Source organism: Calliopsis andreniformis, unplaced genomic scaffold (assembly GCF_051401765.1).
Source record: "Calliopsis andreniformis isolate RMS-2024a unplaced genomic scaffold, iyCalAndr_principal scaffold0022, whole genome shotgun sequence".
Classification (NCBI taxonomy): Eukaryota; Metazoa; Arthropoda; class Insecta; order Hymenoptera; family Andrenidae; genus Calliopsis; species Calliopsis andreniformis.
The window spans coordinates 6,963,358-6,989,796 of record NW_027480432.1 but is presented as its reverse complement, the minus strand read 5'-3'; the positions used below and the strand labels follow the sequence as shown (position 1 = coordinate 6,989,796).

The 26,439-nt window shown below is 37.2% G+C and overlaps 1 protein-coding gene across 1 annotated transcript in view; it reads right to left on the bottom strand.

The window, feature by feature from the left end:
• LOC143186951 (tyrosine-protein kinase Dnt) overlaps positions 1 to 26,439 on the bottom strand; it is a 116,896-nt gene that overhangs the window by 35,113 nt on the left and 55,344 nt on the right. The window contains exon 3 of the mRNA XM_076390839.1: positions 5,650 to 5,917. Within this exon, the coding sequence (XP_076246954.1) occupies positions 5,650 to 5,917 (268 nt within the window). The remainder of the gene's footprint in view (positions 1 to 5,649; positions 5,918 to 26,439) is intronic.

Sequence of the window (26,439 nt, the reverse complement as noted above, 5' to 3'; positions counted from 1 at the left end):
CGTCGGTTCCTGAATGGGGGACGAAATATTTCCTCGATCGGGAATCACGTTTGAAAGGTATATGTCAGGGAATCTGTCACTGGGGCATGATTGGAGAGTCGAGTTAGCAGATTTCTCGGGTTCTCGGGGATTTGAGAGCTTGCGGATTTATTGGGTGTGGAGGTTGGTTGGTTTTGTTTGATTGTCAATTGGTATCTAGTGTGTGTCAGCTAGGAAAAGCTGTAGCAGTAGTTTAACTGTTATCTTTGCTTTGTTTTTGATCAAAATTGTTAGCAGGATGAAAGCAGGCCCCTTGAGCTAAATTAATTTGAAATTTAGGGAACCTCAGGACTATGTATATTGTTATCAATTAGAATAGTAATATAGATGGGATCTATTTAAGTAGTGAATTTTAATTTATAGGAAGTTCAAAGTACCTACATGAATTTTAAGAGCCAGATTAATTTCATACATTTATTACTTCTTTGTTTCTTGTGGAGTTTTCAGTCTTGTGAACACCCTTCACGAGATGAAATTATCATTGAACTTCGAAATACATTAAGAGAATACTTTTATTATAGAGGATGTTAGACAGCAGGTGTGAACAATTTGAAGGGATGATTGCATTTCCTTTTAGAGTTGTTAATTATTGCAAAAATGTTTAACTTTCGCCTGAAATATGTTCAACTACAGACTTACTCTACTGTTACTGTACATTATAGCCATGTCAGGCACACAAAAGCCAATTTAGACACACTAAAAATAATTAGAGAAGTATTCCCAGACATAAACAGAAATCAGTAGAATAGGGCTCGCCAGGCACAGACAGAAATTAGTAAAATAGGGTTCGCCATGTTCAGCACAAATCAGTAAGCTAGGTTTTGTCACACACACAGAGAAATCAGTAGAATAGGTTTTACGAAACACACACAGAGTTCAGTAGAATTATCGAGTCAGACACAGACAGAAGTCAGTAGAATAAGTATTACATGAAACAACAACAGAAATCAGTGAAATAAGTCCAAAATTACACAGACAGAATTAAGTAGAATTATTTCTAATCCAAGCATAGACAGAAATCAGTAGAATAAGTATCAAGTCAGACACAGACAGAATTCAGTAGAATAAGTCCTAAATCAGACACATTCCACGCTAACTCTAGACTTTCTGTTCACGAATAAATACATACTATATCTCCGTTAGAATTAGGTCTAATCCAAACACAGACAGAAATCAGTAGAATAAGTATGTAGTCAGACACAGACAGAATTCAGTAGAATAAGTCCTAAATCAGACACATTTCACGCTAACTCTAGACTTTCTGTCCACGAATAATACATAGCATATCTCCATTAGAATTAGGTCTAATCCAAACACAGACAGAAATCAGTAGAATAAGTATCAAGTCAGACACAGACAGAATTCAGTAGAATAAGTCCTAAATCAGACACATTTCACGCTAACTCTAGACTTTCTGTCCACGAATAATACATAGCATGTCTCCATTTTCGTGTTATTTCAGCAAGTAAAACCACCCCTAAAAATTTTTGAAACTCGTCGTCGAAAACCCTCTATAAATACGATTTTCTTAAAAGCAACAACTCGCATGCTCTTCAATTATTTCAACAAAAGAATCTATTTTAAAAGCGTCCCACACGACTTCACCACCGATAAAAAAGACAAAAGGAGAGAACCAATATCCATGAAATCCCGAAGAATAATTTAAAATCTGTCATTAAAACCATTCCAGCGATCAGCCCCCGAGAAAAGGATTTCACTTTTAATTGTAACATACGATTATACTTTACAGAAGTACTACGCTTTTATAGATAGCGCTATCATCTACTGCTCGATTCAGCAGACGAGCAGGAGTCGTCGTCTGCCTTGTCTCCCGTGATCGAGTGGTTATTGTTCCCCGCTGCCTACGAAACTTCATATCGCCGTGATTCTTTCCCATTCCCTCGGCGGGCGGCGTACAATAGACACGCGTTGTTGAAACTGCCGCTGAAGTTCATCGCGTCGAATGAAGTGGTTACACGGTAGTCGCGAGATATTTCAGAGTTTTAATGATCTTAACGTTTCACGCGCCTGTTCCGCGAGCACTTCTTAAACGTATTAGAAAGTTCACGGAATTCAGTGAACTACTTACGAGGGATTTGCGAATGCTTCACTTTGATATTCCTCGAAAATTCTGCAGCCAGAGGGGCAAACTTTGCCTTGTACGGGGGATTGGAACTCTTTTCGAGTTGTTTGAGGGGACTTTATTTTTGCTTAAGTGGGATTCTGTATTGGAAAAATGAAGGTACTTAGTCAAAGTAATTGTCATAAGTTTTACGTCCACAATGAATGCAGATTAGGCGTACGATATTTATTTTACAACATAATTGAACAGTAATTGATTGCTTTTCGATTATTTCTGTGTAAAATAAATCAGTAGAGAGAAATATTTTTTTGTAACCTGTATTGTTAAAGCGGTAATTTGTAATCAATTAATCGGTGATTAATTTATATTTTAGTAATAGCAGAGCAGTGGATGATAGACGAAAAGTTTGGAATAAGAATTAGGTACATTAAAAGCGAACAATGCTATAGCGACAAATGTCTACTTGAAAGACAGCCTCCATTTTTTACCCTGGAACTTTCACGTGTCACTTTTGAATACAGTTGTTCATCTTCTATAACAAAGGCACATTCAGAGTAGAAAATTTTACTTGCCCAAGGTTATTGAACGCCAACTACGCTCGGCTACGCAATTATTCCATCTCTCGTTTCATCGCTCCGTCCCAGCGATGTGTTTGAAAAACAGGAAGGGCGAAGTTGCGAGCACACGCTCTGTCTCTCGAACAAAAAGCCTAGCTAACGTGCTGAAAAGCTGTTGCCATGTTTTGCCATGAGGAGCTATAGACGACTAACAACTGTGTACTCTGGGTACGGTAGAATGTCGATTACTAAAACACCAATTATCGGTGGAATCCTTCAGAATCATTTAACAGGGTATAATGAGTTAGGATCAGAAGTAGGGAACAATGAAAACAATAAGAAGAATAAAAATCGTATTTTGGAATCGCAGAAGAGATGTGTGTCTGAGTTTAGACTTATTCTACTGAATTTGCTATTGACTTTGGATTTATTCTACTGAATTGGGAGTTATTCTACTTATTTGTCTTTATGTCTGATTTGGTACTTAGTCTACTGGCTTCGTTTTAACTTGGGCCTTATTCTTCTGGCTTTACTGTATCTGATTTACAACTTATTTTATTCAGTTCTATTTTTGTCTGATCTAGGACTTATTTCATTCATTTTTGTTTGTCTGACCTAGGTCTAATTCAACTGATTTTTGCTTGTGTCTGGCTCATGTCTTATTTCACTGATTTCTGCCTATGCCTCACTTGGGACTTATTTTACTTATTTTATTTGACTTTGCATTTATTTTACTCATCTCTGTCTATGTCTGATTTGGTACTTAGTCTACTGGCTTCGTTTTAACTTGGGTCTTATTCTTCTGGCTTTACTGTATCTGATTTACAACTTATTTTATTCAGTTCTATTTGTGTCTGATCTAGGACATGTTTCACTCATTTTTGTGTGTGTCTGGCAAAGGTCTAATTCAACTGATTTCTGTTTGTGTCTGGCTTGTGACTTATTTCACTGATTTCTGCCTATGCCTCACTTGGGACTTATTTTACTTATTTTATTTAACTTTGCATTTATTCTACTCATCTCTGTCTATGTCTGATATGGTACTTATGCTACTGGCTTCGTTGTGTCCAACTTGGAGCGTATTCTACTGGCTTTACTGCGTCTGATTGAAGACTTACCCTACTCATTCTAGTCTGTGTCTGACCTAAGACTTATTCTACTGAGTTTTGTGTGTGTCTCGCCTAGCTTTTATTCAATACTAATCAATAATTTGGTCATAATTTGTTACGTAAGGTCATTTCTTAATATTTATGACACCCTGTTATCGAAGACCTGTACAGTTCAGTTCTTTACAACTTTAAATTTGTTACAATATTGTCTCGATATAAGCTCCTTAGTTGGAGCCAGCTAGAATCTTAAAAAATAGAAAAAATTTATATTGAAAGTCAATTTATCACCAGTGACTTCTGAATTTTCGAAAGCAAGGATCACACAAAGCGATAGAATAATCCCAAGAAAATTTGTATCTATTCTCAAACTTCCATCGAGACAGCGCTGTATATTTTTCCCCGAAATAATCCTTTAATATTCTTCAATGTTTTTATCGCGCTGGTACAGAGACTTATGATCGGCGAATGGCAGCAGTTTCGCTTTTATGAACGCCCCCTCTGATCCTCGTTTTAAATAAGACCGAAAACTCCACAACAAGTGTTCACTGTAATTAAAGAGAATTAATTGGCCGATACGCGGGGCCGAGCTTTAGCCGCTGTATTTTCACGAAATAGCCAAATATACGGCGGGGTCACGCATTCACGAGATTCTTGTTTCAGAAATTATGTATGACGCCGCTGCCGATTGCGCTTTATACAAAGGGCTATAAATTGTGAATGGGACTGGTGCTCGAAGGGGACTCGGGGACGAATGCGCGGCTCTCTCTGTTTTAATCGCGAATACGTCGAAATTGTGTCGACTGTAACGAAGGCATTCATCGGCCACGGTGAACGTACTAATTAAATTCACGATTACGTAAACCAAGTAATTATCGGCAGCCCGCCACTGCGTTAAAATACTTACGCGCAAACGCGTCGACGCTATTTACGTTCCTTGCACGTGACACGAGCATAGACCAGCTCTTTTTTTGCCGAAGACTTATTAACACCGACGGAAAATCGAATCCTGATCGCTGAGCGCAATCGATTGGGTGCATTGTGAAACACTTGGTATTGCTTCATGGCAAACTTTTCTGTTAATGTTGCTTGTTCGATGCAAGGTAGAGTAAAATATAGAAGCAGAATTTTAGTTATTATTTATCACTTTATATACTACAAGGGTTGTTCTTTATGGTGAGATTTTAGTCATTGAAATTTAAACTTGAAAATTAAATTTTTTGAGGATACAGAATGCACTTGAAATTTTGTTGATTTTATAAATCATGATTCTTTTGTATTAAGTGTCTTGATTTTATAGTATTTGTGTAGATGGGTTTTCAGAGCCTTAATGCTAATATAGATCATTATATTAAGTACGATTTTAGGAGAAATAATTTTAATTTATGTAGTATTATACGCGTGACGATGATTCAAAAGGAAGTGGTCTATCTTGTTTAACGTTAGATCTTCTCTCTTAAATCTCAATGTGCTTGACAAGAGATTTTGATTCAATCAAAAGAAAAAATCCAGAAAATTCTAGTTCGAAATATAACACTAGACATATCTGATAGTATTTGATAGTTTGCTCATATTAGTTAATAAGAAAAAAAACCGAGAAAGAAAACATTATATAAGTCAGTGGCTGTCAATTTTATTAAATGTTAAATAACGCGTAAAATTTTCTTAGCACCCTTAAAAACCAACAACTCATACTTTCTATAATCCTCCCCTATTTTCCCAGAATCCCCCAGAATTTCATTTTACATCCTCCTTCAAACCACCATCCACAATTCGCTTAAAAGCTATCGTAACACGAAATGCTGGTAATTACATATTGATTAGGTCCACAGTTTGAAATGGCGAAATGAATTTCTTCCCTCACCTTCGAAGCAAATTTTGTTCCTCTTGAAGACTAAAACGGTGTCGTTGTACCTGGTGCCAGGTGGGGCGGTGACGTTCAACCTCAGAGTGATAGGAATTTCGGCACTGACGAGGCCCGAACACGGTAATCTGATCCTAAAGACTTGTAAGGTAACTGGCACCTCCCCTCTGGCAGACACGTTCACTCTCGGGGGGAGCAGCGCCATCATCCCAGAAGCACCGCCTGGGACACCCATCACGTCATAATCCAGCTCCATCGAGTACGGCAGCTGCATACAAACAGAGAGAGAGAAACAAATCTTTTATGAATGTATTCAATCATTTTGAACTTTTTTATTGACTGGGTTTACCCTGTCCATGTCACACGGTGATGGATTTAGAGGATCTAGGTGGACAAATTTGTTGGAAAAAGTATCGCTAGTTTTTTACTCCTTTGTGCATGTTTAATGAGTAGTACAAATGCATGCAGAATTTAGGAATTGCTGGTTCCATCATATTTTAGGGACTTTTGAATTGTAACTAATGCTCATAATTTTTTTCTCTAACCATGTTTAAGCTCTTGTACTTGGAAATTTGTATTTATAGAGTCCTTTTAGAAGAGCCAGTTGAGTGCAGAGGGTTAATATTTCCTCTAATGATTTTCTACAAAAAGAATTGTATCGAGGATACACTAGCTATTGAGGACACATAATGAGACATGTAATAGTAATATAAAAATATAAAAATAAAAATAGTAGGGACAAAATAGAGCAATCGATCCATGCTCAAATTAAAATTAAAAAATGTGTCTGTCTTGCTGTCTAAATTCACTGGTTACAATAACCTGAGAAATTATTACGAGCAATGACTATAATTAGGAACTATTTGAGGTTCCACAGTTCAGAAACTCCAGAAGGTTAGTGAGCCATAAACTGCGCGAGGATTCTCAAGAGCTATCAAAGAAGACGAATGGACGATCCTACAGGTTCAATGGCTGACGAAAGTAGAACGTCGAACACAAAATATTCTAAGCTTCTCTTATGCGCGATTATTCGCGTGAGATGACTGATAACGGACATGCAATAAAAATACTTGAGAATCGTGACCCTCTCTGCATACCGACACGGAAACTTCAATGTTACCCCTTTGGAACATAATATGATTATGGACATGCGACATTTTATATTAAATTTGAGGCTAGTTTTCAATTTTGCTCCTATTTGCTAAGAGCTTCTAGAGAGATTTATGTGTATATAGATGAAGATAATTCGACTACATTCAAGCGAACAGTTTACGGTATTATACAATGTCTTAGAATTTTATTAAAACAAATTTCAATATATTTGAATGAGGTTTAATTAGTCAAATTGATATTGCAAAATAAAGTGACTTAAAGCAGTTTTTAATTGCTGTTTTTAAATATTTATTACTCCTTACAATAATAAAATTTATAATAATATTCTTAAAAAATATTTTTAGTTATAATTTAAAAGTAAAAATATTATTTTAATAATAATAATAATATTTCTTTGCCTGTTAATTTTTTTCAATAAGATGTTATTATTACTGTTACATGAAATAGTTATATTTCAATATAGTTATATTCCCACATATTTATTTTTGCAGTAGGAAAGTTATAATAATAAATTTACGGTAGTACTTGAACTATGGATTGAAATTTGAATGTTTCACATTTTTGTTGAGTGTACTGGAGTGAAATTTGATCTTTTTTTCATCACATTTCATTAATGCAGAGCTAAAGTGGTTTCACTGTTCTGAGATAAGTATATACATATAGTTTGATAGATGCCTGGCATAAATAAAACTTTATTAATCTTCACTCAGCAGCGGCTATCTCTGCTCTGACTCCACATCCATCAAGCAAACGTCCCCATGCCCAAGAAAAATATCTTGAAACGAGCCCCTACATTAAAACAACCAGGAGATCCACTTAGATCGAATATATTATACACATGCAACGCTTTATATAGAATCTATAGCAAATATATTTCTCATCTGTTGAAAGCTCATTGCTTTCCTATTCAACTTTGCAGTTGATGGCAACAGTGCTCAATTATTCAAAGAATTTTAGACATCAGAATTAGTAGTTGATTTCACAGAGCTTTTATTTGAGGATATTTGCGAAATTTAATCTAAAATTTGATAACACTAATCCCTTGTTAATTGTACACTGAGTTCGCAGGGATTCAATTAACAAGGGATTATTATATGTTCTGCATTTCAAGAATTAATGGAAAATATACCAATCAACTTCGACAATATTTAAAACAGTGAGCAGTTCCATTTTCATGCCCAAAATTTCCATTACAATTTTTCCAATACATAAATCCTTTTTATACAAATTCTCTAAAATAAGTGACTCCAAATTTTCGACTTGTAGTGTACATGTATTATTGAACACACTCTCTAAAATAAGTGACTCCAAATTTTCGACCTATATTTTACATATATTATTGACCACACTTCCTGAAACTGTCTATGCCTTATAATTTAGTAATGTCTCACTCGACCCATCCTCTTCCTCCCTCTCCCCCCAAATTTCAGACCTCATGCTAAGATCACGTAACGTTTAGTCTCCTTCAGCCATCTCTGATATAAGCAATTCTATCTGCCTCCGCTATCTGGAGGCAGTGGACTTAGCAAACAGCCCACACTACCCTCTGTGTGTAACTTCCCAGCAATAGGGAAAGGGTGATGGCATCGAGTAATGTGCTCAGGCACGCCACAAGTTTTACGAGATGGCATAAATAATATGGTTAGTGCTTCGTGATGCAATGTCAACGGAGGCGATCCCAACTCCCTGCGACCCCGCAGGAGCCACCAGTAATCGTCGCGATCGTCGCGTTAGGGGGTCGCGATGGCGTGACACCTGCCTATCGCATACGTTTCGCTAAAACTTCGCCAATTCTTTTCCTCCAGTCCCATTTTTCCCCCTGGTTTTAAGTACCCTAATTCGTACGTTGTAATTGATACGAATGGACACTTGCTTCGCGATTGTATCGATTATACAGGGCTCAATTAAATAAAGTCTCCTAAATATCGCTTTTAATTCTTACGATACAAAGGATACATGCAATTTCAGTGGTATCTAAAGGACTCTATGCTCTTTTGGGTGTTTCAGGATTGATATCGGCGCGAGCTCTAATTATTCAAGTTTATGTATGTAATGTACTTTTGAATATGGAAAGAATATGCTACAAGAAAGTACCAGTTATTTCTAGGTAGAAAATTTTTTATTAATAATAACAAGCCTTGATATTGAATTTAAGCAGGTTTATAAACTTGGGAATACTTTGAACTAAATTTTAAGAATATTTGTTAATATTTATTAATATTTATTTTCGTAAATAAGAAATCTTAGTATATATTTTTGACACAATTTTATAAAGAAACTTAGAGTATTATTTAAATTCGTTTCTTTAAAGAAAAAGAAACTATTATAATATTTTATATTATACGAAATTATTGTAATATTTTATACTTCCTTTTTTTTAAAATTTGTGCCAAAATTAATATACTTCCTCAAAAATAATTTCCACTAGATTTCTACAAATTTAAATTAGCTTCATCCATTACTTCATTTCATTACTTTTCTTTAAAATTCTAAATTATAATATTCTCACTTAACATCATTTCCTAATTCTGCTATCATAAATATTTCTTTTTAATATCTTTCTATGTCCATCTATAACCACTTCTCATTATAGAAATAATATTCGGTAATTATTCATCCCATCCATAATCATAGTGCATTAACCATCGACGCGACGTGTCGATAGTGATAAATGAAATTCTCAATTTCTATTTCGGCTGACGACAACCTGACGCGAAATGAAATCAAGGAAACACGATAACCGTTATTAAATGATTTATGAGAGCCTAATGATTGCGTTGAGTACTCGAAGTCTGAGTACTTAACGTGCAGTTTATCGCTGTTCACGGATGGATTAATGTGACACATGTCAAACACGCTTCTCGCGATGAGACCACGGAAATCGCTTTACAAGCTCGAGCCTAGACTGTTCGCCAAAAAAGGCGAAAGAAGAGTAAAAGAGAAAAGTATCAATCCTTCTTACGCTACATTAATTTATTTTCTTTAGCGCGACGGTGATCATGATTTATTAATACAAAACGTGATGGAACACTGTCATACTAGCTACTTTATAAAAACATATACTTGAGAAGCTTATTTAAGTAGAGATTTAATTAGTCTATTTTATAAAATATTTCAAAGAATATTTACTGAATATTTATTTAGCACTTATTGACAAATTTAAGTCTATTTTATAAAATATTTTAAAAGATAGCCTTCTGAAGTAGACTTAAGATAGAAAGTACTTTCTTTGTTATTAGAATATTAGAATAGATTTTATATTTCAAAAATGTTCTTCTTTAATCTGTTTTTAGTAGACTTCTTAATTAAGGAGATTTCTCTAATAATTAATATTATCACCACGAAATTTTAGAATCTTGTGATAATATAAATTATTTCGTGAATAGTTTAGCATTATGGCATTTTCAATCCTTTTTTTAAACTGTGGTTGAGTTTTAATTGAGTGCACGTCAAGCTCGGACATGAATATCTTGTGAAGCGTGATATTTCGATCATAGCTCAGCACCCTTCTGTTCATAATTATTACGAGGGTAGCGATGACACGACATCAACCCATTCACTTTACATCTCTGTCAAGGGGCGGTAACTTGTTCCTGTCACCCCATCTGAGCGATACCAGCAATTGACTGAAGTACTTGAAAAAGGGATTCCTCCCTAAAAGCTCTATCCTTCAATTCTGGGCGACATTTATTCGCCTTTGTATTAATGTTTTTATCTCAATAATTCTTTACACTCTTCATTAATGCGATATATATAAATGACTGTGTCAGATCTTCACATGCTGCTAACGTTATTTTATCAATAGTATAAAATAATAAATTTATGTATTAATTTTAGAGGGGTATGGTTACAAAATTTAGGCACACGAAATTGCAAATTTAGTTACGTATTTTCTAATTGAGAACTATTTATTTCATATTTAACTGTGTAGAATACTTATTCCTTTTTGTTGGTTAAATTATTGATAATTTGTTTAATATGATTCTGAATAAGTTATGAAAAATCGTGGTAAATTTAATACGCAATCGTGTTCACTTAATATTTAATATAATATAATTTTTATAAGTATATTTTTTCAATTTAAAAGAGCAAGTATTTTTCTGACACTAAGCTAGATAATAAACTATTACGAAACTACTTCCTGGAAAGGACTACTTTTTAGTGTAACTGCAGCAGTGATAAAACATAGACTTTCTTACCAGGATCTTTTGGTTAAATCTTTATTTAAAATTATGTAGATAACTTGAACCTAATTCTGATAAACGTAACAGTTTTAGCGGCGCGAATAAACTTTTACGTAATTGAGGAAAAGCGTCTTTACATAATCTGCAAAAGCTCCGCTTATACGTACTCGTTAGCCTGCATTAATTACACAGTACACGTATAATTGAGATTTATAGGTCATGCAACTAATTAGTGATGGTAATCTCCAGAAGTGTAATACTTGATAATGTTCCGATTAAAGGAAATATTCTACAAATTTTTTGTTTTTCTTTCTGTTATTCTTCAAATACCATAATTTACAGGCGTACTAGGCATGATTTACTTTAAATTATATATATAACATTATACACAAATGTTATTAGAGGATGAATTTTCTTGCAAGCTTCAATTTTCATACACAAAACTAGAAAAATGGAATCTAGTTAAAGATTTATTTCCTCCCCAAATGATAAAGTGTAGCATGAAATAACAGTTCAGTAGCCTGAAAGCTGAAGGAGATACTTTGCAACAACAGAACAAATTTTGTAAAAATACATAGTAGTGGCCATAGAAATTGCACCATTTTAGAAACAGTAAAAATAAATTTTTTAAATTCTATTTATTTTTTTACCTAAAGAAGAAAGTATTTATATTATATTCCTATACCTATGTATAGGTATTAACCCCTTGCTTTACTTTGACGAGTCTGGCTCGTGTACTTTTTACTATATCTTCGCTGCCGATTACGCGGTAATGCGTGATGAGGATGTTTCGCAAGTAACCGATCACGCACCATCGCGTGAGACCTCTATGTTCGCGCAATGGGAGCTTTACTGTTGGCAGTTTAAGATAGTTACACGTTTCAGATCGGCAGCAAAGGTGATAATATTACGACAGAAAATTGTAAGGGAAAGGATTAATACCATATTCAAAAACCTCTATTTCCAAGGACACTAAACTTGCATCTCTAGTATATTTAAAATAAACATAGCACAGCTACATTAAATATTGCAGCAAATCTCGAATATTTTAAGTCTCGAACGCATCGTAATCCTTGGAAGCACGCTAAGCGATTCAGAATGCGCCGATTCCATATTGCAGGCCTAGACGCCGAGGCTAATCTCACAAATGCACTGGCAAACGAGTCAGAATCTCCAGCCAAGTGGTTCGCGGATAGTGACCTTCGCAGCGACGAATCGTAGCCGACTGAATTGAATTGCAAGCGTTTTCTTGAATATCCGCTCCGAGATCCCTACAGCGGCATAAAAATCTTTGCCTCGAAACTGCCTGCTGTCGTTCAAAGGTCCTCTCCTGCGCGCAGATTCCGAATCAGCTCTGGCTTAAACCGCTTTCCAACCCTGTGCGGCTTCGCTCGTGTGTACGGAACAAACTTCCATTCGATGAGAGCCCGTACACCGTCAGCGTTGTTGTTCAGGAGGAAACTGTGCAGCGAGGAAGTGTCCTGCACCGCGGCGAGTGGGAAGGAAGCAAGCGTGGGAGTCTGTCGTCAGGAGGTCATCGGTATTTTCTTTATTTTTTGGCATTGGATGATTAGATAAAGGTACATGTAGCTCGCTTTCATTTCGAAGCTATTTTATGTGCGTGTATTTCTGGGTGGCACAAGATTTAGAAAAAGGGAAATGTTTCTTTTTAATTGTATTATGAAATTCTTTTTAGTTATTTTTAAATATTATTTTTTCCCAGTTTACTGTGATTCATGAAGAGCAGCATTTATTTTATGATACTTTTTCGATTTGGATTCTTTTTGGAATTTGCAAGAAGAAAATGGGATGAATAGATAAAGGTACATGTAGCTCGTTTCATTTCGTAGCTATTTTATGTGCGTGTATTTCTGGGTGGCACAAGATTTAGAAAAAGGGAAATGTTTCTTTTTAATTGTATTATGAAATTCTTTTTAGTTATTTTTAATTATTATTTTTTCCCAGTTTACTTTGATTCATAAAGAGCAGCATTTATTTTATGATACTTTTTCGATTTGGATTTTTTGTGTACTTGGCGTAATTTTGCTTATTCTTTTGAAGTTATTTTTTTCTTGGGATTTTCTTTGGGGGTTGGAAATAGGGAAAATTAGTCAGTAATCGATTGTGAGCTAATTCTTGACAATTTTTATGGATTTAAATTGAAGGTGAGGGCTCAGTTGGAAATTTACTGTTATGAAATTGATGAAAATCCAACATAGTAATGAGATATTGTTGTAGGCACAGGGAGTTTGAAAAGAGGTGTCAGAAAAATTAAGGAGTGATTCTATATGCTAAAGTAACAGGGAAATGAAGATAGATGAAATTGCGTTTCTGGCTTCGTTTCTCAGTTATTAATTGCTGTGAAGACACCTAAAATATGTGGGTGTGAAATGTGTCTGACTTGGAACCTATTCTACTGGATTTGTCGTGTTTGATTTGGAACTTACTATACGAGATTTCGCTATGTCTGATTTGGAACATATTCTACTGATTTCTTCCTATGTTTGATTTGGGACATAATCTACTAATTTCTCTCTAAGCCTGACTTGTGATTTCTTCTAGCGGCCTTGCTATATCTGACTTGGAATTTATTCTACTGATTCTTCTGTGTTTCTGACATGAAGGTTATTCTACTGGTTTCTCTCTGTGTCTGACTTAGAACTTATTCTACTGACTCTGTTACATCTGATTTGAGACTTATTTTACTGTGTCCACTGTGCTTGCCCTAGGTAATGCACATCAGCAGTAGAATTAGTCTCAAGTCAGACACATTTCACACAAATTTTAGACGTTTTTCACTATTTCATTTTCAACCTAGGATACTAAAAGAATAATTCCATGAAAATAGAACCAAAAATAACATCAAATTTCCAACTTAAAAAAATCAGATATTGTCTCTCTAGGTTTTCTTTTTCTGTTTCAATTTTTAGTTTCCTATATTATATTGAAATCCTTTATCAACGATTTTGTGTGTAACAGACGCTCAATCGATCATTTCTAATCGTTTATTACTGGCGCCCTTCATGTTGTTCCAGTGAACGGAGCACATTAGCCGATCTCTATTGGCGCGTTTACGTACGTGCCCGAGGGCGTGGGCGATGAAAAGTGTGCAACCATGCAAAAAGCGCAATGATAAACGCGGCACGGAGCGTGGAGAAAAAGATTACCAGCGACTGTTATTTTGGTGATTAATCGGTGTGCATGGTTTACGGGATGTATTCCAATATTTCCAGTCAGACAGGTACATATAATCGGCTATAACCCGCTGCTCACTGGACACTCACCTGCTCCAATTTAATAGAAAGTGTTGCTCGGGTAAATGTTAATTTCAATACATTTTTTTTTTCGTCCACTAGACTCATACAATAATTATGTTAATTTATCTTAAAGGTCACACCCATTTCAATTTCTGTGGAGTATTCTTTTTCTTGAATGAAGTTTCACAGCTATTCAGCTGCACATTGTGGCTACCAGCTACAACTGTTATTCCAACAAAAATCCTACTGTAGATGGGAATATTGTGATTACTAGAGGTTACTAGAGAGCAAGGAGTATTCTAGGGATGAAATAATTTTAGATACTTGCTCAGTATTATTGAAGTACTATTGAAGTATTATTGAACAATTATTGAAGTGTCTAGGACTGGTTCCATTTCAAATTTGTTACTAGAGTCTCCATATTTAGGAGAGTTCAGAAGGTCCAAATACTTGTACAGCATAATGTATGATATTTTATGCTATTCACAGACATTCTACAGCATTCTATAATACTCTCCTAGTGTTCTACATCATTCCCTAGTACTCTAGCACAATTCTATATAATCTCTCTGTCGTCCATAAGCTAATCACTCAGCTCCAATATTCGCAGAATACTCTACCGCAGTTTTCCTCTCGATTTCAATACCAAAGTCCTCGAGCAATCTCAGTAGCCTCGTTCCCACAGCTACCGAACGTTCCTGACATCCCTCGAAACTTACCAGGCGCGTGATCGCTGACCTCCACGCCGTGGAACGTGTCAAATTCGCAGCGGCTACGTCACACTTTTTCCCTGCCTCCACTCGGGCCACTTTTTCTTAGTTGACAAAGGCCGATCGCGCCTGTGACCCCGATTCTGTCGTGCGCAATCAATTGCCAGATTCACTGGGAATGAGCCGCGCGAGAAGAAATGTCGACCGCGATTCGTCACGTAGTAATCGATTCTCGGACGACGCTGAGAAAAGTGAAGAGAGGAACAACGAGGAGACAGCCACAGAGAGAGAGAGAGAGAGAGAGAGAGAGAGAGAGAGAGAGAGAGAGAGAGAGAGAGAGAGAGAGAGAAAGAGAGTGACAGGTTTGAAGAGAGAGAGAGGCAGACAGAAAGGAAGAGAGAGAGAAAAAGAGAGGCACAAAGCGAGAGAGAGATAAAGGCAGAGAGAGAGGCACAAAGCGAGAGAGAGGTAGAGGCAGAGAGAGAGAAAAAGAGAGAGACAGGGAGATAGAGAGAGAGAGAGATGAAGAGAGAGAGGCAGAGAGAAAGAGAGGCACAGAGGGAGAGAGAGATAGAGGCAGAGAGAGAAAAAGACAGAAACAGCGAGAGAGAGATGCAAAGAGAGAGGTAGATGCAGAGAGAGAGAGAGAGAGACAGAGAGATAGAGGCAGAGAGAGAGAGAGAGAGAACAAGAGAGACACAGGAAGTGAGAAAGAGAGTTGAAGAGAGAGAGGCAGAGAGAGAGAAAAAGAGTGAGACAGACAGAGCCACAGGGGTGGGGGGAGAGGAAGAGAGAGAGAAGTCTTATGCTGTTTTCCGTCTCCCAACGCAATTATGAAATACCATCGTTCCTCTTCTCGTCCCCCGAGCGGGAAAAAGTTACGCGTTTACGCTTCGATTCGCTGCCCCTCGATCGCCCTTCAGTCAACCTGACCCCCCACGCGAAGTTATCCATCCCGGGACGGAATTAAATCAAAGTCTTTCACGGGTACAGTAGACAAAGAGATACTTCTGCCGCGCGTCCGGAATTTCTCCGTGTACCGGGCCCAGTTCGAAGCACGAACGGGAGCACTTCAAAGTGGAAAGTATCCTGCAGCGGGAATTTCGAGTCACGAGCGATTCCTTCTTCATTGATTTCTGGAAAGGCGCCTTTAGGGGAAGGAACATTGTCAGAGTATTTGTTTCTAGGAGATTTCGGGGTCATCGGGATGTTTTTTAAAGTGGAATCTTATATACTTCTTTTCGATGGTCTTGTATGGGATAAAGGAATGAGTTTAATGACTATGTTAATGATGATAGAACGTAAATAATTTTATATTGGACAGAGCTGTGGGTAAAATAGTGTTATTTATGGTGTGACATGATAATTTATGATTTAAAGAAGTAGTTGGAATTTATAGCTAAATTATAGATATTTATGCAAGCTCCTAATTTCAAAAATGCAATTAGGAAAGTGTAACCTAATTAGAGAATTGTTTCACTTTAAAAAAATACTCAGACATTTTGTAAAATTTTGAACACTATGGATTCTGTATGTCTCTGCATATTGAAATTTACCATAAATGTATAAAGTTCCGAAGTCTAGTTAAAGCTCTTTGACTTGCAACAACCTAAACGACTCATTTCCTCGAAAGCTTTAATTTTTACTAAAAATAGTAATGCATCTGGAATAAAAATCTCGTTAAAAAAGTAGCAATAACACGATTCAGACTATGAATAGTGAAACAGCTCCAAGATATTACATGAGAACACAGCAAGGAGCTTATGATCAGAGCTTCTCATAACATCTAAAACAAATTCCTCCTCGGGCCGAAATTAAGCATCCTGCGTTTATGCTTCAGCATAATACTTGCGCCTTAAAGCGCGTCTCGTATCGTTCACAACATCGTCTTCATCATTCTGTTATCAACTTTCGTTCACGAGCGCATCTTAGAAAGCTCGTTTAAGCTCTCTTTAATACCTGAATAAAATATTTAGCTTTTAATGGGCCTGTAGCGGCGCATAAACCAGAACAAGTAATTGCAAACGGGATTTCTCTTCCTGCCCTCGTTCCCTCTCTTTCCCGCGTTCAGTTGGATAACGTTTACACGTAGCCAGCTTAATGCCACATCTAACGACGCGATGAATTAATTATCAGCCATCCTTCTCTTATGACGTGGCGCAGCCTTGCCCCCTCGTCTCACGTGCCACTGCGCTCTGTGTAAACAGGTTGAGAGGAAAAAAGAGCCTCCGTCGAGTGACGCAGCCAATCGGGAAAATCGTTAGTCTCGCCAATCAGGTCGCTCTGAATTATGAGATGGTTTAGTGCCAAGAATATTTTCAGGTTTAAATCATTTTTGGACGATTCGAGGAAACGTAGAGTGAGACTTCCAGGAGCAATTAATTACATGTATAATATTTTATGAGCTACTTTTTCTGAGCGTTTGTTCCTTTTAAAGTTTCTCTGTTTTAGCTGTTTTAAATACATTTTTTAGTACTGGCTTCGTAATAATGATTCTGCTAGGAATATTGAGAAATAAGAATGTCTATTTCTATACAGTACGACAGACCTCAGATTTAAGCTTCCTTTCAATATTAATATTGAAAGCAAGAAAAAATTATTCAACTTTACCATCACAGAGAATTGAAAATATTCCAAATGCAAATTGAATATAGAAGAGTCTGAAAGTGCCACTTAAAACAAAATTGTTTCTTATTTTCCATGAAAAGAATGTTTACATAAAGACCAGTGTCAGTAAATTATTTTCCTCGCAATTTCAATTCTCTCATTTTCCTCCTTTTTATTTCCACTCTTCAAATATTTAATGCACAAATTTTCACAGCTCATTACCAGAGTTTCTGTCTCTCCTAGACCCACCCCTAAGGTTTCAATTAAGACACACCTAATTGTAGACCAAAGGAACGTTCCCAACGATGTAGGGCACGCGCACCATGATTTAACGAGCGGTACTACTAACTTTAATTATTAGCTTGACTGTACGTTAAAGGGTCTCCCAGTTTATGCAAGCGTGACAGAAGGCTGGAAAGAAAGAGAGGGGCCAGGGGAGGGTGAGAGAGACAGAGAAGGGACCGTTTGCACCCTCGGTGTTAACGCAATATGTTCGACTCTGGAGGAGATGGAAGCGTTTATACGCGAGCGCTCAGGTTGCCTCTGTCTGCCTACACTTTGACTAAGCGTCTGGTCACGTTTGTCCGTATTCCCTTTGTTCCTCTTCCCAACTCTGCCCTCCCGCCTGCTCCAACCCCCTTGATCTTCCTACTCGAGTGTAGATCCCAGTGTAATCTCTAGGCCTCTGTTTATCGTCACCCTAATTCTACTCCAAGGTTGCACGAAAGTGTAGATACACCTTTCTTTCACGATTCGACACTTTTTGGGTGGTTTTGTAGTGAAGTGCTTCATTAAGTTCATATTTAGTTTACGCGTTTTTTGTTTATTCCTATATTTTCTTAGCTTTTTTCTGTTTGATATATTTCGTCTTTTAGGAATTTATTTTGTATCTTGACTGAATTTTTAAATACGTGTGCAGCAGAGGTTTCACTATCTGAATGTTTATTGTTCGAATATTCTAATAAATGAATACTCTACTGTTTGAGTACTCTATTAACTGGACTAAATTTGCTTCCTGTCTGCATAGTTGATTTCTAGAAATTTGGGTAACTGTAGTTTAATATATCGAAAATGTGATTTTTCTAGTCCTTTTTGAAGTTCCATTATTTAAATACTCTTGTCTTTCTGTTACTTCAGATACTAAAGGCTCCACTATATTTTGACTCTTTTACTTTCAGGTTGATCACCTGATTAGCACCTTGACTCAGCAAACTTATTTAAAAATTCAAGTAGTATAGTCAATCTTTCGGCAGTCCTAATATGCTTCGAATTTTTCATAAAATGACAACACTGTGATTAAGAAACTTTTTCAATGATACTAGTAGTAAAGTCAATCTTTAGGCAGCTTTAATATATTTCGAATTTTTCATAACATGGTAACACTTTGACTGAGAAGACTTTGTCAAAAATAGTAGTAGTAAAATCAACCTTTAGGCAGCCATAATCTGTTTCGAATTTTTTATAAAATGATAATACTTTAACTAAGAAGACTTTATCAAAAATATTAGTAGTAAAATCAACCTTTAGGCAGCCATAACCTATTTCGAATTTTGTATAAAATGATAACACTTTAACTAAGAAGACTTTGTCAAAAATACTAGTAGTAAAATCAAACTTTAGGCAGCCATAACCTGTTTCGAATTTTTCATCAAATGATAACAGTTTGACTCACCAAACTTCTTAAAAATACTAGTAGTAAGCTCAATTTTTAAGCAGCCTTAATATATTTCAAATTTTTCATCAAGTTATAAGTGTATTATTGAAATACAAAACATACTTGTTCTTAATAAAATCTGCAAGAACAATATCTAAAATAAACAAATATGGAAGGCCCAGAAAAACGACTCGCCAGCAAATGTATTAATATCTCGCGCTCTAAGCGCCATTTGGATTCTAATGGAATCATCGGCGACGTCTCACAGACGTTCACGAAACTATTGAACTCGTCGTAGACAGGGAAACAAAGCAGCTACCATTCGTGATAGCAATAAAGTGTCACCCCTGCTGCCATCCCGTCGGACCGTATCGAATCTACGTGTCTGCGTGGCTGAAAACTTTCTCCCTCAGGCATTGTTCTACTAGGATTCACGGTGTCCCTCGGAAGCCTGTCAGGCCGATTGCGTGGGCTCCGCGATAAGACGCTCACCAGGTCGGAAGATGATAATATGCAGGAAAGGAAGCTGCGTTAAGAAGGTGAAAGTCGCGCGTGACAGTGAGGGGACCTTCGTTGGAGGGTCAGACTTTTATCTACTGCCCTCTGACACATTTACAGTGATAATAAGAATATTTCCTTGAGTGATTCTTGCTTCTTTCTTCTTATTGAAAGCACTTTATTTTGACAAATACTTGAGCACTTTACTTTGAATGAATTATAATTTAAAATAGAAATTATTTTAACTCTTTAAGTAGGATTATCATTCTGTATGACTTGTAAATATGTCCCTGCAGTAGAATTAATTTAACTATATGAGATACTGTTAATGTGTAGTTACTGTGAAAATTGAAATTAATTAAAATTAATTACTGTGTTACTTGCTTTACTTTTAATTTCAAATTTAATTAAATTACTTAACATTGGCTTTCAGATTTTCTTTTATTTTTATTGCGTATAGGATTTAGACTATTTGATATAGATAATTGAAATTTCTGTCAATTTATGTTCCCGCTACAGATGTAAGATAAATTATTCTACCCAAGTTAATTAAAATCGTTTCAAATGGAGCAGGTATAGGATCACGCCGACGTGAATTAAAATACTAAATTAGCATATGTGTAGTTTCACATACATCTGATGTGCTTATCTCATCGCATCGTTTTTCAATTATGCGTTCAATTTAATTCCGCTTAAACCTCTTGAAGTAATAATGAGCTTCATTCTGTATGGAAATGAGCCAACTGATACAGACGATATCTACTTCGCTAATATGAAACGTTTCTCTGTTATATAAATAAAACGACACGCATGTACATTACTGATATCGTATTGTAATTCAAATAGACTGCGGGTTATCTATAGGAAGAATCCTTCTGTTCCCCAGAGAGCATGCAACCATATAGCCTGCAGCGAGTAGATTCGCACTCTCGTTGTATCAGTTCAAATACAGAATGCTCTATTCCATTTCTATCCTAAAATAGAAATACTAATATGGGTTTTAAATAACAAAAATTGAATCGTCAATTTTGTGAATAAAATTACAAAATCCTCCTTTCCAAAAAAATAAATTTTAGAATTTTCTTCCTTTTTTAAGAACCTCGTCTGCATTACGAACATATCATGCCTTATTCTTTTTTTTTAAATTTCTTTTTTAGGTATGTTATTCAAATACTCTATTTTTACTCAAATATTGACTTTCGTCTACAAGATAGCAACACAATTTGTTTTCCAATTTGTACATAATTCAACTCTCGACGATCTTCAACTCAAAAACCTTGCGAAAATAAATCCTGAACAATTTTAAATGGATCATACGCTGACAAAGTTTCCTGAAATTTGCTGAGAATGTAACTTTGTTCCTGTTTCATTCAAACAGCGGAACGAAAGCGTCAGCAGACAATAAAGCTAAAAATAAAATCGTGGGTGCAGTGTTGGTTGACTTTGTCCACGTTGCTGTGAAAAGCCGAGGGTACTTGCGTCGATAAATATACCATTACTTTTTATTCCTTCCTCCCTTCTTTTACGTCTTATTTATTTTTCACCCCTTCCTTACCCTTCCCCCGATTGATATCTTTCCTTTCGATCCATTGTGCTGGGTCTCGTGGTCGTCTTCGCAGGGACACAAAAAGTGAGGGCCTCCGTCGTTGGCCACGTTAATGGAAATCTGAACCGCAAAGGGAAATTAATTTCTTCGACGGTCAGAGGTCGATGAATTGTCTCTGGCGAAAGGCTGAACGCGTTTCAAACTCCATTTTCTGGTAGACGGTGTAATTGTTGCTTTTTTAACGACGAGGATGTTAGAGACGGTAGAAGGGACAATTATGTTTCAAGATAAATACGTTTTAAAATGTTTTAAAAATCAGACCAGAATATTTATCATCTGAATATTCTGAATGAAGAAAATTCGAAGTAATTTAGAGAGTAGAATGAAATGTGATTTTCTTTTAGGAAATATAATGTAGCGAAAAGATTCTTCGTGTTATGTAAGAAGAAAAAGCTTGCTTGGGAACATTTATTATTAAGTGGGAAGGGGCATGCATGCTTTTTTATGTAATGTTGTACACAACGTCAATTGCTTTAATTAAGAATTATTCTTGTGTCTTTCTCTCGTTTCCTCTTCCACTATGTTTAAAGGGAGAAAGATTGCAATGTAATTTAAAATTTAATTAAACAGTGTTGGTGTTTACTTTTCGTTGGCTCTGTGAACCTAAATGAAAAAGGGGTTTCAAGAACAAGGTTGCTAGGTAAATAATTTTGAGGTTGTAATTAATGCTGTGACAACCAATTGCTACCTTTTTAATCATAATAAAACAATATTCACATTTTAAAATTTCTCATTACTTGTCTAAAAATAACACTGTTTAAGGTAAACAGTACTAACAGTAAAAAATAATAAGCTTCCTCTCTTACACTTTTACTATTTAACTTCAAATCACGAAATTTTCTTTTCCTTTCTTCTTTTCCCTACATTAAGTTTTTACATTTACTTGCATAACCTTCTCCATAAGAAACCATATGCACATAATCTTCTCCAATGACTGTCAGGCAGTGTTAAATTCCTCCAAGAATTTTTGATCTCCCATGCACAGATACCAAAGCCATTCCCCAACACCTGACCAAACAAACAAACATAAAGTTCCATTTATCACACCAAGTCCCATCAAATTCCACTTACGTCACGCGTTACGAACCTCTTTTAGGTCTTCATAAACTGTTTTAACTCGACGACGTGTCTGACGGGGCGATAGAAGCAGCGCAGACGGTAATCCCATTCCACGGCGTTGACCCCGCGCCTCGTTGCCAAGTTGAAATCACGCGAGATTAATTTTATTACAAGAAAACCCGGTTAATTGACGCTGGGCACCGTATAAACAGCGTCGTCACGGCGACACGAGCGCCTCGGCGACGGTTTAACCCTTAATGCGAGAACATTGCGTCTCACCGATGCCACAAAGTAGATGGACCTTCGGGCTACGAGAAAGAAGTCACGTAAAGGATTGCAGAAACTCCTGGGGGAGGTTCGTGCAACGTTTAGCTCGCCACGAGAACAACGACCTGCTCGATATTGAACGTAATCTTTTAATACTGCTCCTGTACACCTGGCGGGTAAAGGCTGGGGAAGGTGGAGAGGGTATCGTTCCTTTAGAGACAGATTAGAGTATGGTAGAATATATTGGATGAAGCAAGTGCTAGATGAAATTATAAGTTCACTTCATTTTTGGTTATTTTGTGGTTGGAGTTAGAACTGCTATCTCCTTTGGCAGAATTATTATCGAGATATCTATTAGTAAAATAATATCATGGAAAAGAATTTTGTAATGTTTGTATGAACATTGAATTTTCTTTCATTAGTATTTTTTAAAGGCACTGCGTATAAGAAGGGTGCAAGTGTATGTTTAGTTATGAGAAACCATTTACTTGTGAACTAGTTATGTTGAAAATTGTGTCTAGTAGTCATGCTAGTGTTGGTTGAGTAATAAATGAAGGCTGAACTGTAATTTAGTTACTCTTAATTTACTTCTTATTTCGTTATTTAGAATCACAGATTAAATCTTGCCTCTAAAAAATTTCTGAGGACAGGTGTCAGAGATTCTGAGGGTGATCCTACACGCTAAAATAAGATAAAAATTGAGAATCATAAAACTGTGTCTGAGGCCAAGTTTCAGAGTTACTAGTTGCCGAGGAAACGTTTCGAATTCGTCTGAAATATGTTTGACTTATTCTACTGACTTCTGTCTGTGTCTGACTTAGGGTTGATTCTGCTGATTTCTGTCTTTGTCTGAATTGAGGCTTGTTCTACTGGCTCCACTGTGTCTGTCTTAATACTTATTCTACTGATTCTTGTGTGTTTCTGACTTGATACTTATTCTACTGAATTATGAATGTGTCTGACTTGAGACTTATTCTACTGAATTCTGTCTGTACTTGATTTGAGCTTGGTACACTTATTTCTATTTGTGCCTGACATGAAATTTATTCCACTGATTTCTGTTTGTGTCTGACTTGATACTCATTCTACTTTCCTCTGCCTGTGGATGATTTGAGGTTATTTCACTTATTTCTGCCTGTGTCTGACATGAAATTTATTCTACTAGCTTCACTGTATCTGACTTAGTACTTATTCTACTGATTTCTGTTTGTGTCTGACTCGACACTTATTCTACTTAATTCTGTCTGTAGCTGATTTAAGCTTATTTCACTTATTTCTGTCTCTGTCTGACATGAAATTTATTCCACTGGCTTCACTATATTTGGTTTAGGACTTATTCTACTGATTTCTGTTTGTGTCTGACTCGACACTTATTCTACTTAATTCTGTCTGTAGCTGATTGGAACTTATTTCACTTATTTCTGTCTGTGTCTGGCATGAAATTTATTCAATTTATACAGCTTCACTGTATCTGCCTTAGAATCTATTCTATTAATTTATGATTGTCTGATTGAGATTTATTGCTTAGTGTTTAACCTACTGACTTTTCTATGCATGACTTCATTATGCTTGACCTGACTACTGCAAACAGATCGTAGAACAATTCTACAGTCACATATACTTCACGAAAACGTCAACCATTCCTATACCAATTCCCTAACTCTAAAACCAGTATACAAAACACAGCTTTGTCATTCTTTTCATTCTACTTTATCGCGTAAAATTGTTCCCCAAAATTTCAGACACCTGTTGTCCACCACAGCATACAACACATGAACTCTCCTCTCCTCACATTCCTTACTTCAAAAATTCCTACACCATCGCCGCTATAAGTAAACAGTACCCCCAGCACCAGTACCAACAGCAGCTCACGATCACCCTCCCTGATCCACCCGCCACGCAGTCCATCAAATCCCATTCCCAACTCCACCGCCCATAAATCCATTTCGTCTCCTTCCCACTGCTGATCCCGCCGTTCTCGCAAGCCCGCGCCCAATCACGTCGCAAAAATCAGCGCCAGTAACCGCGTTCCTTCTGACCCGCTGAACATAACGAGCCCAGGTCGATGGAGATCGTCAACAACGAATCAGGCGTCGCTCAATCCCCTTAACGAGCGTGCAATTACAATGAAACGATCGCGTCCTCGCGGTGGCGAAAGGAAATCCGAGTAGTTGTTGCAATTTCCGCGAGCAGCGTTCGTAGATCGTCGAGCAACGGGCGGAGGGATAGTTATAGGAAGCGAAACTGACAAATAACGGCGGGGAGGGAACGAGAATCGAGGCGGAACAGGAAAAGAGAGCGGGCAGATAGACGGCACGAGGTGGAGAAGCAGAGGGGTGGGCTCGATCGTGGATACGAGCACGGCGCGGAGTTTGAGGCTTGTTTGAACAGGCTCCGGCTTCCAAAGAGGGCGGACGGGGGATCGGGAGTTGCTATGACGATCACGCCCCATCGAATTACGCGAAAATTGCCCTACGTACCCTCGACCCCTTCCCCCAGGCGCCCTTCATCAGGACTTCGGTAATTCCAAACTCCTTCGTTACGAATGCGACGATAAACGGTCCTGCGGAGCGTACCTGCGATGGGGACCTCACAGGGCTGACATTAACCTTGCTTTCCAGCGGACATGATACATATGCGATTAAGAACTTGTCCCACCTGGACTGAGAATTGCCGCGAAATTTGGGGAGAATGAATTGTCTGACGTGCTAGGCGATGGTTTCGAGGTCCTGGGTGAGAGGAACTGCAATGGTCTGAAGAAGGAAGTAAGGTACTATTTAGGGCTGATAAGGTTGCACCTGGAAATAATTCAGATCTCTGAGATCACTGCAAGCAGATATTCGATTTTTCAGGCACTTTCAGATGTACTATATTATTGGATGAACTGGTCATAATGTTGACTGGATCGACGTGACTCCTACATACAGGAAATAAATGGTCCTGTGAAGGAGATCAATTTATAACTCTCCTAAAAAAAAAAAAGAAACATACTCGAAAAGATATACCTACCTGTATACCTAGAAAATATTTTATTTAAAGCTCAAAGATGAATCCTTCCACATCACCCCAGTCATAGACAACCATCATTATACTCGAAATTAAACAACGACTGTTGGATTCATAATTATCGTATCTCTCGTCCAGGAACTTTCTTCCCCTTCGATTTTAATTAACCAACTTGCTCGTCCGATGCTCGGTTCGCACTATGGAGCTTGAATTCCTCTCGCAGGCGAGAAGGAACCGTGCCACCCACCCTCGTCTCCCTCCCCACTGTGCAGCTCCACCGAATCAGTGTAAATTATTAAAAAATTTCAACGAACCTCCTCAGGGGATGCAACCAGCGGAGCCAGAAGGAAGAATAGGAAATAAGGAGCTGTACCTGGCCAGGGATTACGTCCTACGCGAGACCGTCTCGCTGGGTAGAATGAGAGATATAAATTATGGCCGAGTTACTCAGTCGACACTACGAAATACGCTTAATTATAAAACCGATAAATTCATCCTGTGGGACACGGGACAGACGTCTGGAATCCCGGACGCTTGATAAACGAGCTCCTGATCCCGACCTTCTACCTTACATTGTTATCCAAGCGCCCACTAAGTCCTCGGTGCGGTTCGTTTAAGACGGCGCAGTGTTCTTGCTATGAGATCGTCGCTGCCTCCACTGTTCCTTGGAGTTATCACTTTCTCCTGCTCTGGCTTTTGATGAAGCAGCGTTGGTCGTTACCAGAGTTGGGAGGGAAGGTGGTAAGGTGAATGCTACAATAGCTGACCATGTACTGGTAGCTGAATCCTAACGCTAATTTTATTTCGTTTTAACCTGGAATTCTAATAT